General features: G+C 44.4%; 1 protein-coding gene across 1 annotated transcript; it reads left to right on the plus strand.

Moving 5' to 3' along the window:
- Window positions 1-12,065: 12,065 nt before the first annotated feature.
- Window positions 12,066-12,354, plus strand: LOC130043644 (ER membrane protein complex subunit 8-like). The gene has a single exon (XM_056136079.1). The coding sequence runs from the start codon at window positions 12,127-12,129 to the stop codon at window positions 12,352-12,354; it is 228 nt and encodes a 75-aa protein (XP_055992054.1). The 5' UTR covers window positions 12,066-12,126.
- Window positions 12,355-16,071: the final 3,717 nt, after the last annotated feature.

Raw genomic sequence — 16,071 nt, forward strand, 5'->3', positions numbered from 1 at the left:
GCCTCTCTGCCTCTCCCTTTCCACCGCCCAAGCCGAGCTGGTCTCTTCTCCCCACCCAGTCTTTACTCCCCGGACACACACCAGGTATCCGTGGGGGTGTGGCCACTTTAGAAGTTGGCGTGGCTTTTAAAAAGTGGGCGTGGCCTAATTTTCAGCGGGACAATGCTCACGTGGCCGCAGGTAGTTGACTCAAATCAAGAAATCTGACCCCTACACCTACACAACAACATGAAGAAACAACGCAAATCCCCGCTACAGGGAGATGACGAGGAAACAAGTGCAGAAGCCTCAGTAGGTGCTAGCCACCTTAGGGACCTCTCTGACAAGGAATTCAGATATGAAGTCATTAAGATGTTCAATCAACTCAATGAAACAGTCAGACAGATATCCACTAAATTGAAAGAGGACATGAAAGAAACAATCGATCGCACAATCAACAAAATACAGGAAGAAATGAGAGCGGAAATTGGAAAGCTTCGCACAGAAATGGCACGGATCACAGATTCCATAGATGAAATCAAAAACTCACTCTGTGCCCTCAAAAATATAATGACCACAGCTGAGAAAAGAATCAGTGAGCTGGAAGATCAGCTGCACCAAGCCAACACGCAACAGCAAACAATGGCAAAGGACCTCAAAAAGCTCTACAGAGAATCAGAGTCCTAGGAGACGATTCCAAAAGAAAAAACATTAGAATCATTGAACTACCGGAAGCTCAGGGAAACAATACCAATGAAAAAACCATGGTTAAACAAATCATCACCGAGAAATTCCCAGAGCTCCACAATACAGCCATTCAGATTCAAGAAGCCCGAAGGGTGCCACCTAAAAGAGACCCTAACAGAAACACTCCCAGACATATTATAGTTAGAATGATCGATGCTGCCGATAGAGACACAATACTGCAAGCAGCAAGGGCAAAAAAGGAAATCACATACAAAGGAGAACCCCTGAGATTCACAGCAGACCTATCAGAGGAAACCCTACAAGCCCAAAGGCAGTGGCGAGATATAGTGAAAAAAACTCACTGAAATGAATGCTTCACCAAGAATACTCTATCTGGCTAAACTCTCACTCAAAATGGAAGGAACGCTGCACTATTTTCTAGATAAACAGCAGCTCAGGAACTTCATAGACTCAAAACCAAACCTAAAACAAGGGCTAAAGGGGCTACTATAAGACAAGACAAACCCAACAACCCCGCACAGAAAGATGACACAAAACCCCATAACCATACTCTCTCTCAATGTCAACGGTCTAAATTCACCATTTAAGAGACACAGAGTGGCAAAATGGATACAGAGACAGAACCCAACATTCTGCTGCCTACAAGAAACTCATCTCAACACTCAGAGCAAACACAGACTCAAAGTCAAAGGATGGAAAACAATCCTGCAAGCAAACAGCTCCTGCAAAAAAGCTGGGGTGGCCATACTAGTATCTGACAACATTAATTTCACCTTGAAAAAGACTAGAAGGGACAGTGAAGGCTATTTTCTCTTCATCGAGGGATACGTACAACAGGAAGAAATCACACTCTTAAATGTATACGCACCTAATGAGGCAACAGCTAAATATTTAAAACAACTGCTAACAGATTTTAAGGAGGACATTGCAAGCAACACAATAGTATTTGGAGAATTCAACATTGCCCTATCACCTCTGGACAGATCAACAAGAACAAAACCCAGCAAGGAATCATTGGCTTTGAAAGAAGAAATAGAAGAGAGAGGGCTTATAGACCTATACAGGGCTTTACACCCCAAAAAGAAAGAATACACATTCTTCTCCAGTGCACACGGAACATTTTCCAAAATAGACCATGTGCTAGAACACAAAACATATCTCAATAGAATCAGGAAGATAGAAATAGTATCAGCCATCTTTTCAGACCATGATGCACTGAGGATAGAAGTGAACCACACACAGACACGGAGAACCAAATCAAACACCTGGAAGTTAAACAACTCGATGCTGAACAAGGAGTGGGTCAGGAATGAAGTCAAGGACGAAATCAAAAGATACTTGGAAATAAATGAGAATGAAGACAAGAGCTACCAGAACCTATGGGATGCAGCGAAAGCCGTATTAAGGGGGAAATTTATAGCTCTGCAAGCATACCTTAGGTCTGTAGAAACGATGCACATAAACAACTTGACCTCACAGCTCAAGACCCTAGAAAAGGATCAACAGAAAGAGCCTAAATCAGGCAGAAGGAAAGAGATCATAAAACTTAGAGCAGAAACCAATGTCATGGAAACAAAAGAAACAATTCGAAAGATCAGTGAAACCAAGAGCTGGTTCTTCGAGAAAATAAACAAGATAGATAAACCACTAGCAAGACTCACAAAGAAACAGAGAGAGAGAACCCTAATAAACCGAATCAGAAATGAGAAGGGGGACATCACAACAGAAACCAAAGAAATCCAAAAGATCATCAGAGACTACTTTCAAAGTCTGTATGCCACGAAACAAGAGAACCTAGAAGAAATGGACAAATTCCTGTACTCCTATAATCTCCCAAAGCTGAATCAAGAAGATCTGGAGTATCTGAATAGACCTATTAACATCAACGAAATAGAAACTGCAATCAAAAGTCTTCCCAAAAACAAAAGCCCAGGTCCAGATGGATTCACTAGAGAATTTTTCAAAACATTTAAAGAGAACCTACTGCCAGTTCCTCTCAAGCTTTTCCAGGAAATTGAAAAAACGGAAACTCTCCCAAACAGTTTCTATGAAGCCCATATCTCTCTAATACCAAAAGGAAACAAAGACACCACGAGAAAAGAAAACTACAGGCCGATATCCCTGATGAATACGGATGTGAAGATTCTCAACAAAATACTAGCAAATAGAATTCAACAACTCATCAAAAAGATCATACACCATGACCAAGTAGGATTCATCCCGGGGATGCAAGGCTGGTTTAACACTCGGAAATCAATCAACATAATCCACCATATCAACAAAAGAAAAGATAAAAATCATATGATCATATCAATAGATGCAGAGAAAGCATTTGACAAGATCCAGCACCCCTTTATGATGAAAACCCTAGACAAAATGGGGATAGAAGGGACTTTTCTCAATACAGTTAAAGCCATCTTCCACAGGCCTACAGCAAGCATCGTCCTCAAGGGCGAAAAACTGAGAGCCTTCCCTCTAAGATCAGGGACGAGACAAGGATGTCCACTCTCTCCACTGCTGTTCAATATAGTACTGGAAGTACTTACAATAGCGATTAGGCAAGAAAAAGATATTAGTGGCATCCAGGTAGGAAAGGAAGAAATCAAGCTCTCACTATTCGCAGATGACATGATACTATACTTAGAGAATCCTAAAACCTCTACCAAGAAACTTCTAGAAACAATAGGCTTATATAGTAAAGTGGCAGGTTATAAAATCAATACCTAAAAGTCCATGGCTTTCCTATATGCAAATAGTGAAAGAGAAGAAAAAGACATGAAGAAAACAAACCCATTCACAATTGTGCCCCAGAAAATCAAGTACCTAGGAATCAGCTTAACTAAGGAAGTAAAGGACCTGTACAAAGAAAACTACAAAACGCTACTTCAGGAAATAAAAGAGGATACGAGGAAATGGAAAAATATCCCCTGCTCATGGATCGGGAGAATTAACATTGTCAAAATGGCAATACTTCCCAAAGCACTGTATAAATTCAATGCAATCCCTATTAGGATACCCATGACATTCTTCAAAGAAGTGGAGCAAACACTCCTGAAATTTATATGGAACAATAAGCCCCGACGAATAGCTAAAGCAATTCTTGGGAAAAAGAAAGTGGGAGGAATCAACCTCCCTAACTTCAAACTCTACTACAAGGCAGTAATAATTAAAACAGCATGGTACTGGAACAAAGACAGAGCTGTAGACCAATGAAACAGGGTTGAATATACTGACATCTCCCCCCAAGCATACGAGCATCTAATCTTCGATAAGGGGGCAAGAAAAGTGAAGTGGAGCAGGGAAAGCCTCTTTAACAAATTATGCTGGCAAAACTGGACGGCTACATGCAAAAAAATGGGCTCAGATCGCTGTCTAACTCCATGTACAAAAGTAAGATCTAAGTGGATTAAAGACCTCAACATCAGACCGAAATCTATAAGGTACATTGAGGAAAAAGTTGGCAAAACCCTCCATGACATAGAAGCTAATGGTGTCTTCAAAGATGTCACACTGCTGGCCAAGCAAGTGAAAACAGAGATAGACAAATGGGACTATCTTAAACTAAGAAGCTTCTGCACCTCAAAAGAAACAGTGACCAAAATACAAAGACAGTCTACAGAATGGGAAAGGATATTCGCCAACTACACATCTGATAAGGGGTTAATTTCAAGGATATACAAAGTACTGGTTGAACTCCACAAAAAGAAAACATTCAACCCCATCAAAAAATGGGGAGATGAAATGAATAGAAACTTTCACAAAGAAGAAATCCGAATGGCTAAAAGGCAAATGAGAAAATGCTCCACATCATTAATCATCAGGGAGATGCAGATCAAAACCACAATGAGATATCACTTCACACCACAGAGACTGGCCCATATCCACAAGAACAAAAGCAACCAGTGCTGGCGCAGATGTGGTAAGAAAGGGACACTCCTTCACTGTTGGTGGGAGTGCCGACTGGTTCAGCTCTTTTGGAAAACAGTATGGACGATTGTCAAAATATTAGAAATTGAGCTCCCATTTGATCCAGCAATACCACTCCTGGGAATATATCCCAGAGAGGCAAAAAAGTATAGCCGAAGTGACATCTGCAATTGTCTGTTTATTGCAGCACTCTTTACAATAGCCAGAATCTGGAAAAAACCTGAGTGCCCAAGAACAGATGACTGGTTAAAGAAACTTTGGTACATTTACACAATGGAGTACTATGTAGCTGTTAGAAAAAGATGAAGTCACGAAATTTACATACAAGTGGTACTACATGGAAAGTATCATGTTAAGCGAAATGACTCAGAAAGAAAGGGATAGACATAGAAAGATTGTATTCATCTGGGGAACATAAAGTAACAAAATAGGAGACTAACACCCAAGAATGGCCGAGATTAGTACCAGGAATTTTACTTCATGGCTTGGAGACCAACCACACATACTAAGGGAAAAGGGAGCTCAGATAAAGAAGGGAACACCAAATAAAGATGTTGGGAGGATCCTCCCAGGATGGGAGAAGCATGCGGAAAGTAGACTATAGACTAAACATGATTGTCACCCATTGCCTCTTTTGCAAACCACAACATCCAATAAGAGAGAGAGAACAAAAGGGAATGCCCTGCCACAGAGGCAGGGTGAGATGGGGGGATGGGGGGTAGGAGGGATACTGGGATCCATGGTGGTGGGAAATGGGCACCGGTGGAGGGATGGGTATTTGATCATTGTATAATTAAAACCCAAGCACAAAAATGTCTAAGTCTGCAACTGTACCTCATGATGTCTCACTATTTAAAATTTTTTTAATAAAAAAAACCCTCCATGATATTGAAGCTAAAGATATCTTCAGAGCAGAAGCACAAGGACTTAATGCAGAACCCAGCAGCTTGGAGCAGAAAAGTGAACGGACTATGCATTGATCCAGGCCATCAAGTCTGCCGGAGGGGAAAGGGTGTTGCCCCATTCGCCCTCTCCTCTCTGGAAAGAAAGATGGCGGCCACATGGGAGCCTTGTGGACAGCAGGTATGAGCCGGGGGAGTGGGGGCGACTAAAACCTCATGGGTCGGGGGGCGTTCCGGTCCGTCCTTCACGCCCTACCGAGGTCACCAGTCGCCCCCCGCGAGCGGCTCTCCAGCACGGCCATGGCCCCAGAAGCACAAGGACTTAATGCAGAACCCAGCAGCTTGGAGCAGAAAAGTGAACGGACTATGCGTTGATCCAGCCCATCAAGTCTGCCGGAGGGGAAAGGGTGTTGCCCCATTCGCCCTCTCCTCTCTGGAAAGAAAGATGGCGGCCACATGGGAGCCTTGTGGACAGCAGGTATGAGCCGGGAGTGTGGGGGCGACTAAAACCTCATGGGAAGGGGGACGTTTCGCTCCGCCCTTCACGCCCTACCGAGGCCACCAGTTGCCCCCCACGAGCGGCTCTCCAGCACGGCCACGACTCCAGAACACAGAAACCAATTTCTTAACTATCTGACTTTCAGTAGAAATACTTCCAGGGTCAATAGGTAAAATAGCAGAAATCCAAAACCAACATTTAATTCTTGAACCCAGCTGTAGAAAGCAAATCACTTCACAATGCTTTTTCAGCATGTCTGATTTGGGGGGGGGGTAAACTCTAAATAATAGTGGTGAATCTTTTATTGAAACAATCTAATCAAAGCGGATAGAGTGTTAACTAGAATTCATCTGCCTCACAGGGACGGGGAGGGGTGGGGGGGTGGGGTTTTATTGGGGTTCTTCATGGGAAAAAATAAGTATTGGTAAAGGGAAATGTGTTTGATATTTGCATGACTGAGACATAAACCTGAAAGCTTTGTAACCTTTCCCACAGTGATTCAATAAATAAATAAAAAAAAAATTAAAAAAAAAAAAAAGATATCTTCAGAGATGGAATACCACTGACCAAGCAAATGGAAGCAAAGATAAACAAATGGGACTATTTTAAACTAAGAAGTTTCTGCACCTCAAAAGAAACAGTGACCAGGACACAAAGACAGCCTACAGAATGGGAAAGGATATTCACTCAATACCCTTCTGATAAGGGGTTAATATCAAAGATATACAAGGCACTGGTTGAACTCTACAAGAAAAAAAAACAACCATCAAATCCCAGAGAAAATGGGGCAATGAAATGAACAGAAACTTTCCCAAAGAAGAAATTTGAATGGCCAAAAGGCACTTGAAAAATGCTCTTCCTTGTGTAATCACAAAATAAAAAGAGGGGCACTCTCTCTCTCCACGTGCATAAAGGTAGCTAGTCAAAATAGATTGTAGAGTGGGTGAGGGGTGGGAATCGTAAAAGACAAAAGGGGGCTCCTTGCCAGGTGACCAGTCTTTGAACTACCGTGTACAATGGCTCCTCTCAGATTGTGTTTGCCTGGATGGAGAGAACCTTCTCTAAGACCTTCACATGGGCCTCGGAAGATGACAAGAAATCAGTAGTCCTCCGCCACTCTCACACGGCCAGAGAACCCAGGAAAGCCACAGGAACAAAGTCCTGTGGGACTGAGAGAAGTGGACCTTGGAGCAGCAGTGGCAAACTATAGAGCATCAGCAACAGACCCACAAGAGACCAGCATGGACTTGGAGGAATCACACCAGCCAGAGTAGTGAGCATCCAGCAGGAAGCTGGAACCTACATCAGAGATCCAAACAGACCTTTTTTTCTTTTGGGGTCACACTCAGTGATGCTCAGGGATTACTCCTGGCTCTGCACTCGGGAATTACTCCTGATGCTGCTCAGGGGACCATATGGAATACTGGGGATTGAACCCAGGTCAGCTGCGTGCAAGACAAACGCACTCCCCAGTGTACTATCACTCCAGTCCCCAAATCTACCTTCTTAAGGCTGCTAGAGAAATTAGCTATATCAGATACCAATCTTCCATACACGACTCAAGGATCAGTCAGGAATAAATCAGAACATATTAAGGCACATGGGACTTTTCTTTGTGGAATTGCACAGAGGACCAGAGAAATGTCTGAACTGTTGTCCTGTGGTGTGAGCTGAAAGTCATTTTTGTTTTCCTATTTGGTTGTAAAGGGGGTAGTGCTCAGGCTCTTCAAGCAGTCAAGATTGAAAGCAAGGGACTGCCAAGCAAATGACTGAATTCAGAAGACTTTATGGAAGGAAAGGGAAAGGAAGGCAGAGAAGCTCCCAAACTATGAGAGTGGTCTCCTAAAGAATGATTCCAGAGAAAGGCAGACACCTTTCCCTATTATACCTCTTTGATGAAGGTAAGTAGGTGAACATTTCTTTAAAATGTTCCAAGAATGGAGGCCATTGAAATGGGGGAGATCCTGGCTGTCATGTCCACATGACAGACGCCACCTCAGCACATCAATGACCTTGATCCAGAGATACAGTAGTGAATCCCAGAAAACAGTAGCTTGCTGAAGATCTCTTCAGACCCTGAACGGAGCCACTTGTACAAGGGCACCTCAGATGAAGCGGGTGTGCCTTCTCTGCCCACTCCAGAGCTTCCTGAAGCAAAACCAAGGTACACAGGTTCCAGGATTAAGACTCCAGATCACCTGGCAGCAGCAGAGACAGGCTGTCCCTTCCCATCTTCCCAACCTTTGGGGTCCTGGCTGTCACACCCACAATTTGACTCCAGGAGCCCTCTTGGCAAATGACTTTGATCCAGAGACTCACAAATGAATCTCAAAATGGATTAGCTCCCTACAGAGATGTCTCTGGAACCCAATTATTTACAATTTTAGAATTCCAGAAGCTCGCTGCTGCTTTTGCGGCCACACAACTTCTCATGCTGTTCAAAATAAGCAATAGAAAATTGTTGCATGAATATTCTTTTGGTCAGAGGCACAGAGATAAAACACTGGAGAGGAAGGTAATGACCACAGAGGGCCAAGGCTTGTTCTGGCTCGAGGCGAAGAGCGACTGCCTGAGGCCACCTTTTATTCTATTTTTATGAGTTACATCCTAATGACTTCATCACAGAGAAAGACTAACGAAAGTACAAACAGTTATAGGATGAGCATTCATCAAAGAAACATCGAGGTATACATTGTCTTGTCAAAGCTATGCTGACAAAGCTATGTCACTTAATCACTTAATCACTTAACTTCCCGTTAGTCGTCGATTTGCTCGAGCGGGCGCCAGTAACATCTCCATTTGTCCCTGTCGCGTGCTAGTGTAGCCCAATGGCATCTGTTCGCTCCGGGAACACGAAGGGCCTCAAACCGATCGTTCATGATCTTGATGAAGAAGTCTGACCATCTGGTAGGTGGGCGGCCACGCGGTCTTTTGACATCCCATGGAATCCAGTCGGTAACAGCTCTAGTCCAGCGGTCGTCTTTAAATCTCATTACGTGACCAGCCCATCTGATTTTCGACACCTTGGCAAATGAGACAGCGTCCCTGATTCTTGATCGTCGACGGATGTCAGAACTCCGGATTCTTTCTCTCATTTGAGTGAAACGTGATATTCCAAGCATAGCTCTTTCTATTCTTCTTTGGGAGACCTGAATAGCGTTCTCATCTTGTTTGCATAGGGCCCAGGTCTCTGAGGCATATGTTAATGCAGGAAGAACAGTGGAATCAAAGAGATGTGCCCGGAGCCGCAGGTTCTTCGTCCTCTTAGCTATTTCTTCGACGTTCTTGAAGGCGTTCCAAGCCGCTCTCTTCCTCCTGCGCAGCTCGGGTGCCAGGTCATTTGTCATGTTGACCTCTCGACCTAGGTACACATAGCTGTTGCATTAGGAGATGGTTGTTCCATTGAGAGTGAATGGGGCATCAGGAACGAGGCTGTTTCTCATAAACATTGTCTTCGTAAGATTCAGCTGTAGTCCTACCTTTCCACACTCACAGTCAAAGTCGGCCAGCATTTGTGCCGCTTGGCTGATGTTTGATGTTATTAAAACAATGTCGTCAGCAAAGCAGAGGTGGTGTAGTTGCCGACCATCTATCTTCACTCCCATTCCTTCCCATTCCAGTCATCGCATGATGTTCTCGAGGGTGGCACTGAAGAGTTTCGGTGAAATGGTATCATCCTGCCGCACCCTTTTCTTGACATCAACGATCACTTCTTTGTAGAATGGTGAGATCCTGGTAGTGAATCCGCAATACAGCTCACGGAGGATCCTGATGTATTGGGCTTGAATGCCCTGATTGGCTAGGGCTTCAATGACCGCTTCCGTCTCAACAGAATCAAAGGCCTTCTTTAAATCAATGAACGTTAAACAGAGCGGCATCTTGAACTCCCGAGAAACCTCAATGAGCTTGGTTATCGTGTGGATATGGTCAATGGTGCCGAATCCTTTGCGGAACCCGGCTTGCTCGCATGGTTGTCCTTCATCTAGTGTTCTGCCAATCCTATTTAGGATGACTCGAGTGAACAACTTGTAGATGACAGACAATAGGCAGATCAGGCGATAGTTGCCAATGTCATGAATGTCTCCCTTCTTGAACAGTAGTACAGTCCTGCTGGTTTTCCATTGGGACGGAACCTTGCATTCAGACAGGTAGCGAGTGAAGAGCCGAGCCAGTGTATTGATGAGTACTGACGGCAGGTTCTTCAGGTGTTCAGGTCTGACCTTGTCTGGGCCGGGTGCTGTTTGTTTCTCTACCGACGAAATGACGTGTCGGATTTCACAAAGCTATGTAGTTGTGATTAAAAATGTCAGAGGAAGATAAGGAACTGGACACGTAAACTTTACAGATTACGTCTCCCACATTCTTGTGGTTGGTTACACATCAGGCTAAGAGAAGGCTCATACTGATACTTGAAGGTCAATACAGATTAAGGATGTGTAAGAGAGGAGGAAACTGCTGCCTTGTACTTCCAACATAATGTAAAACTAGGCGCGCATATGAGAGCATGCTGTACTTCTCCAGATCATCAGACTCACAAGTTTTTAGTTTGCACACATTAGCTAGGTCATAACCAGCTATGCTCAGGGATTAGTCCAGCTAATGTGAGAGTGGGGACTTGGTTCTGCTTCCTGCTTGCAGGGCAGCGTCCATAGGCTTGTCCTAATGTCCTGATTTAGCACCAATATCAAATAAATTATCTAGCATCTGCCTGTGCTAGGCAGGCTTGAATGGTGGTGGGAAAATTCAAAATAATGGTGGTAGGAAGGTGTAATGGTGGTGGGATTGGTGTTGAAATATTGAAAGTAATCAATGTGCTATCAACCTTAGCACTGTAGCACTGTCCTCCCGTTGTTCATCGATTTGCTCAAGTAGGCACCAGAAACGTCTCACAACAAATGTGAGACTCATTATTACTGTTTTTGGCATATTGAATATGTCACGGGTAGCTTGCCAGGTTTTGCAGTTCAGGAAAGATACTCTCTGTAGCTTGCCAGACTCTCTGAGAGGGGCGGAGGAATCAAACCCAGGTCGGTCGCATGCCAGGCAAACACCCTACCTGCTGTGCTATTGCTCCAGCGCATAAACAACCTTATGAAAATAAAATTTTTAAAAAAATGAGGGAGAAGATGCTGAGTTAATTCTCCCCTGGTGTCCGGCAGAGTCTAGGTCATCTGAGTTATCAGGGACCATTTAGGCCACCCAAGTGACATTCCATATCGTTGACTCTCTGAGGGTCAAAATACTAATCTCCCACTGAGTGTTCTTTTGTCCCTATCACTTTGGATCTAGGGTGGTAGAAGCAAATTTAAACGTCTGTAAAAACCAGTGTATTTCAATGAGAATTACAGGGTGGAAGTAGTCTGGAGGTTAGGAAATGTTGAACTAAGGGCTTTATTCCTTACTTTGCTTCCAGTTTTAAGAAGTATTGTGCTACTAGGAACTTGTGGGAAACTCTAGTTGTGTATGAACAGGGATGGCAAAGGCAAAGAGGGGTTTGGTGGGATACTGAAGTCTAGAATTCCATAAAAACTGTCAGATTAAGGAGCAAATTAGGGTTTTATAGACAAACTTGCCAATGGCAGGGAGTATGGAGAGGAGATTAGAAGCTTGGCTATGAGTTAACTGAGCTTATTTTATTTTTTGGGTCACACCCAGCAGTGCTCAGGGATTAGTCCAGACTCTGCACTTAGGGATCACCCCTGATGGTGCTTAGGGGAACACATGGCATGCCAAGGATCGAACCCAGATCAGCCATGTGCAAAACAAGTGCCCTCTCTGGTCTTTAATTGCAGTTTAGATCATAGTTTTTTCAGAAACTCTCTCCCTGAAAAGGGGCTTGGGCAAAGAAGCAAGATCAAGAAAGAATGAAGAAATATTTTGGATATTTGCTGTTCAAGGAAGTGGAGAGTGAGTTGTCCTCTCTGAGAGTGTCCGTTTCATTTTTCATTTCATTTCATCATCCTGTTAATCGTCGATTGCCTCGAGCAGGCCCCAGTAACGTCTCTTTCATCCTAGCCCTGAGATTATATTCACGGCCTTCCGGCGGCGTGAGGAGGCGGCGGCCAGGTGCGGCGGTGCGGCGACCCCGGGCCGTGGGGCCGCGCGCCCAGCATGCCCACCGTGAAGCTGACCATGCAGGCCTACTGCAAGATGGTGCTGCACGGCGCCAAGTACCCGCACTGCGCCGTCAACGGGCTGCTGGTGGCCGAGCGGCAGAAGCCGCGGCGGGAGCAGCCGGCCGCGCCGCACACGCTCTTCGTGGACTGCATCCCGCTCTTCCACGGCACGCTGGCCCTCGCGCCCATGCTCGAGGTGGCCCTCACGCTGATCGACTCCTGAGAGTGTCCGTAATACTCTATAAATTTTGTGTGAGAAAATTATTTTTTGAGAATTTAGTAAGATCAGAAAAACTATGGCCCCCAATATCGACCAAAGCACCAAAACCTTTGGGTTCAGAAACTTCTAGCATGACCCAAGGCTCCACTGCAGAGATGTTGAAACACAGGAGCCTGTGTAGCCCCTGAGTGCCCCACCACCACACCCCAGAGTGGCACATGAAAAGTCCCAACCTAGAGCCTACTGAGGAGGAATGTAGTTTCTGTGTGTGACTTGGATGCCCGTGACATGTTAGACAGGAAACAGGAAATGTTCCCACACTACTGCTAACACAGGGGCAATCTCTTTGCCAGTGCTCAGTCTGTCTACACCTTGGGAAGCTGAAGGTGTCCAAACTGGTGGCATTGGAAGCATGTTAAGGTTGAGGCCCTTTGTGTGTTGGGTACAAGCTGTGATGTTGCACCTCTGGATGGTCTCTGAAGGGTACCAGGGGTCAGCTGAAATCACTAGGGAGCTAGACAAGGCTGCCGAAAGTTGAGCCTGGAATCCCATTCCATTTCTGTGTTTTCTGTTTTGTTATTTCCTCCCTAAGCCATTTCTTTGCCGTTGGCATACAAATCCAGAAACGGTTGGTTGCTGGTCTAGTTTCTGTAGCTTTTATCTACTGTCCAGTGAGGCCTGATCTGTGAGATAGATTGGGGAATAGATTGGCCTTCCTCTCCATCAGGGTCTAAATTGGGACACCCATAGTTTCCACCAAGCGAGAATGAAGCAGAGTTGGGTTCTCACTGGTGGCCTGCCTGACCTCAAGAAGCTTCTTGTAGTTAACTTGTTATGCCCAGTTTGTCATGACTCAATGAGTTACCCAGGACCCAGAAGGGGAGGGTACAGAAGGTTTATCTCAGGGTCACAGGACTCCAAGCCATTGGGAAAACGATTTAAAGACTGAGATTGCTTTTGTACTCTGAAACTACATTCCAAAGTGTCCATTAAGATCTTGAAAGATTAACTACAATTTTCACTTATGTTTAAAAACAAGATATGCGTTTACAGACATGAATCAATAAGGCTTAACCTCAGTCACAGCCATACCTGTCAGGGAGCAAATTGCCTCCTTACATAGCTCAGGGGCAGGGCATGCTCTTTGCCCTCAGCACAGATGTTTGTAAATCCCAGGGGCTGTGAGGGATTCAACACAGGGGCTGGGAGGGATTTTCAATCAGCACAATGCTTGCTCTTAAATTTTTAGGGTGTGGTGCTTACAAACTTTTAACCCTTTCTGGGTCCAACCATATGTGGATGATATTTTCTTAAACTATATAATATTACAGCAGTTTATTACAAAGAAATTAAAACAGTATATAGCAAGTGGTACCTGCAGAATCTCTTGCCCCCGCACCAGGCTGTCTTCACTGGGACCCCCTCAGAGGGGGTCGGGTTGAGTTTCCCTCCCCGCCCCAAGCAGAGTCTCAGCAGCCGAAACCTCCAGAACCCAGTCACAGCCATAGTCAAGGTCACTCTCCACATGCTCGGACGAGCCTCACACATGAAGGAACCAGCAGAAGAACCCAGGTATGCAGGACCCGTGGCTGAGATCTCCAAGCCTGCTCAGATTGGGGCTGGGTCTCCTCCACCCAGATCCCCCATCTTCCAGTAGCTTAGCAGTCACACCCACAAACTGCCCCCAGTGCCATGTAATTTCATCAATGGTCAAGATCCAGAGAATATAAAACAAAGCCCCCAGAAGAGAGTGATGCAGTATTTCCTGGAGCACCTGTAAAAGCGATTAGAGGTCACCCCAAAAGTCTCCTTCCCTTTCAGAAAGCCTGGCAAGCTACCAAGAGTATCCGCCCACATGGAGAGCCTGACAAGTTACCCGTGGCATATTCGATATGCCAAAAACAGTAACAATAACGGATCTCATTCCCCTGACCCTGAAAGAGCCTCCAATATGACACAGTTGGGAAGGACGAGAAGAGAGGCTGTTAAAATCTCAGGGCTGGGACGAATGGAGCTATTACTGGTGCCCACTCTAGCAAGTCGATGAACAATGGGATGACAGTGCTACAGCGCTACATAGCAAGTGGAGTAGGTTTAAACATTGTGAGCAGTCTGAAATGGTAACAGTCACTCTTACTAGTCCTTACCCTAAAGACAGGCCAGTGCAATGAAAAGCCCAGAACTTCTCTGCTTTGAAAGCAAGGACTGTCCTGAAAATTACGATTTTTGAAGAGGAATGGGACATATTACTGCATACCAGTCCACTCCTATAAGAAATTAAGAAGCCCAAGACCCTCTCCAGCTCACCACGCTGACCAGATGTTGACCTTCACCAAACCTGGGTAACTATGACATGACTGAATATTCATTTCTTTATTAATAGAAGTTAACTGATCTGTCCTTAGCTGATTTCCAGGACCTTTCAACAGATAATGGGGTACTGGAAATAGAAAACTCTCTAGTTTTATTGTTTTCTGTTTTTTTTAAAAAAAAATATTGAATCACCCTGAGATAGACCATTACAAAGTTGTTCATGATTGGATTTCAGTTATTCAATGTTCCAACACCCATCCCTCCACCAGTGTACATTTACCACCACCAGTGTCCCCAGTACAGTGGGGTAGGGTGTTTGCCTTGCACGCAATCGACCAAAGTTCAATCCCTGGCATCCCATATGGTCCCCAAAGCCCACGAGGAATAATTTCTGAGTGCAAAGCTAGGAATAAACCCTGAGCAAAGCTGGGTTTGGCCAAGAAAGACAGAAAGAGAGAGAGACAGAGACAGACACAGAGAGAAAGAGAGGAAGGAAGAAAGGAAGGAAGGAAGGAAGGAAGGAAGGAAGGAAGGAAGGAAGGAAGGAAGAAGAAAAAGAAAAAAGACAATAGTTGCAGTGACACGCTATTTTGTGGAAACCAGATTCTAATTCTACAAAAGTAATAAAATAAGAGTATCCTTATAAACTTGATTTAAAGCTTTTCCCCCTGAATCATTCAAATGAAATTTATTAGCAGACTAGTTCATGAAGACTCTTGAAAAGCTGTGTTGGTTGTTATTCTGACCAGGACTGTGGAGCCCAGAGCTTTGCCTGGGGGATTTTAGCTCAAATGGCAGGAAGAATGTCTCTTCCCCAAGCCCATCCCTTGACTGGAGGATGTAAACCCCTATATGATTCTTTTTCTTTTTAAGGGCTCAACTCATGGGGGAAAAAACTTATTGCTATTGAAAAATCATCTATAGGAGGTAGAAATTGGTTTCAATAATATCTGTAGAGATTATGTTCTAAGAAGTGGAGGTAATCGGATGGAAGAAGCCTGGCAGCAATTTAATAGAACAGTCCCAGATGGTTAGACAGCACCTAGCACCTAATGATAACAAAAGCCTTTTCTGTGGAGTAATTTGAGATAATATCTGGAGAAATGATGCACTGTGTGTAAACCAAATGGAACTGTCTCACAGGTGTTGTCTTATATAGTCAAACGGTTTTCCAACATCCACTTCCGTGGCACAACAAGAGTGGTGTAGGATAACTGAACACAGAGGAGAGCATTCATGCGAGATATCCTGATCTAATAATGCGTAAGCTGATTATGCTTTATTTTCCTATGGAACTTCCTGCAACTACAAGGCGGTTTGTTACAGAAGTCATGGGTTCTGGTATTAATAGCTAAACAACAGATACCACCTTCTATGTGTGCTCTGTTTTTGCCTTGTTTTCTTCAT

This window comes from Sorex fumeus, unplaced genomic scaffold, assembly GCF_029834395.1.
Source record: "Sorex fumeus unplaced genomic scaffold, SorFum_2.1 ptg000122l, whole genome shotgun sequence".
NCBI lineage: Eukaryota > Metazoa > Chordata > Mammalia > Eulipotyphla > Soricidae > Sorex > Sorex fumeus.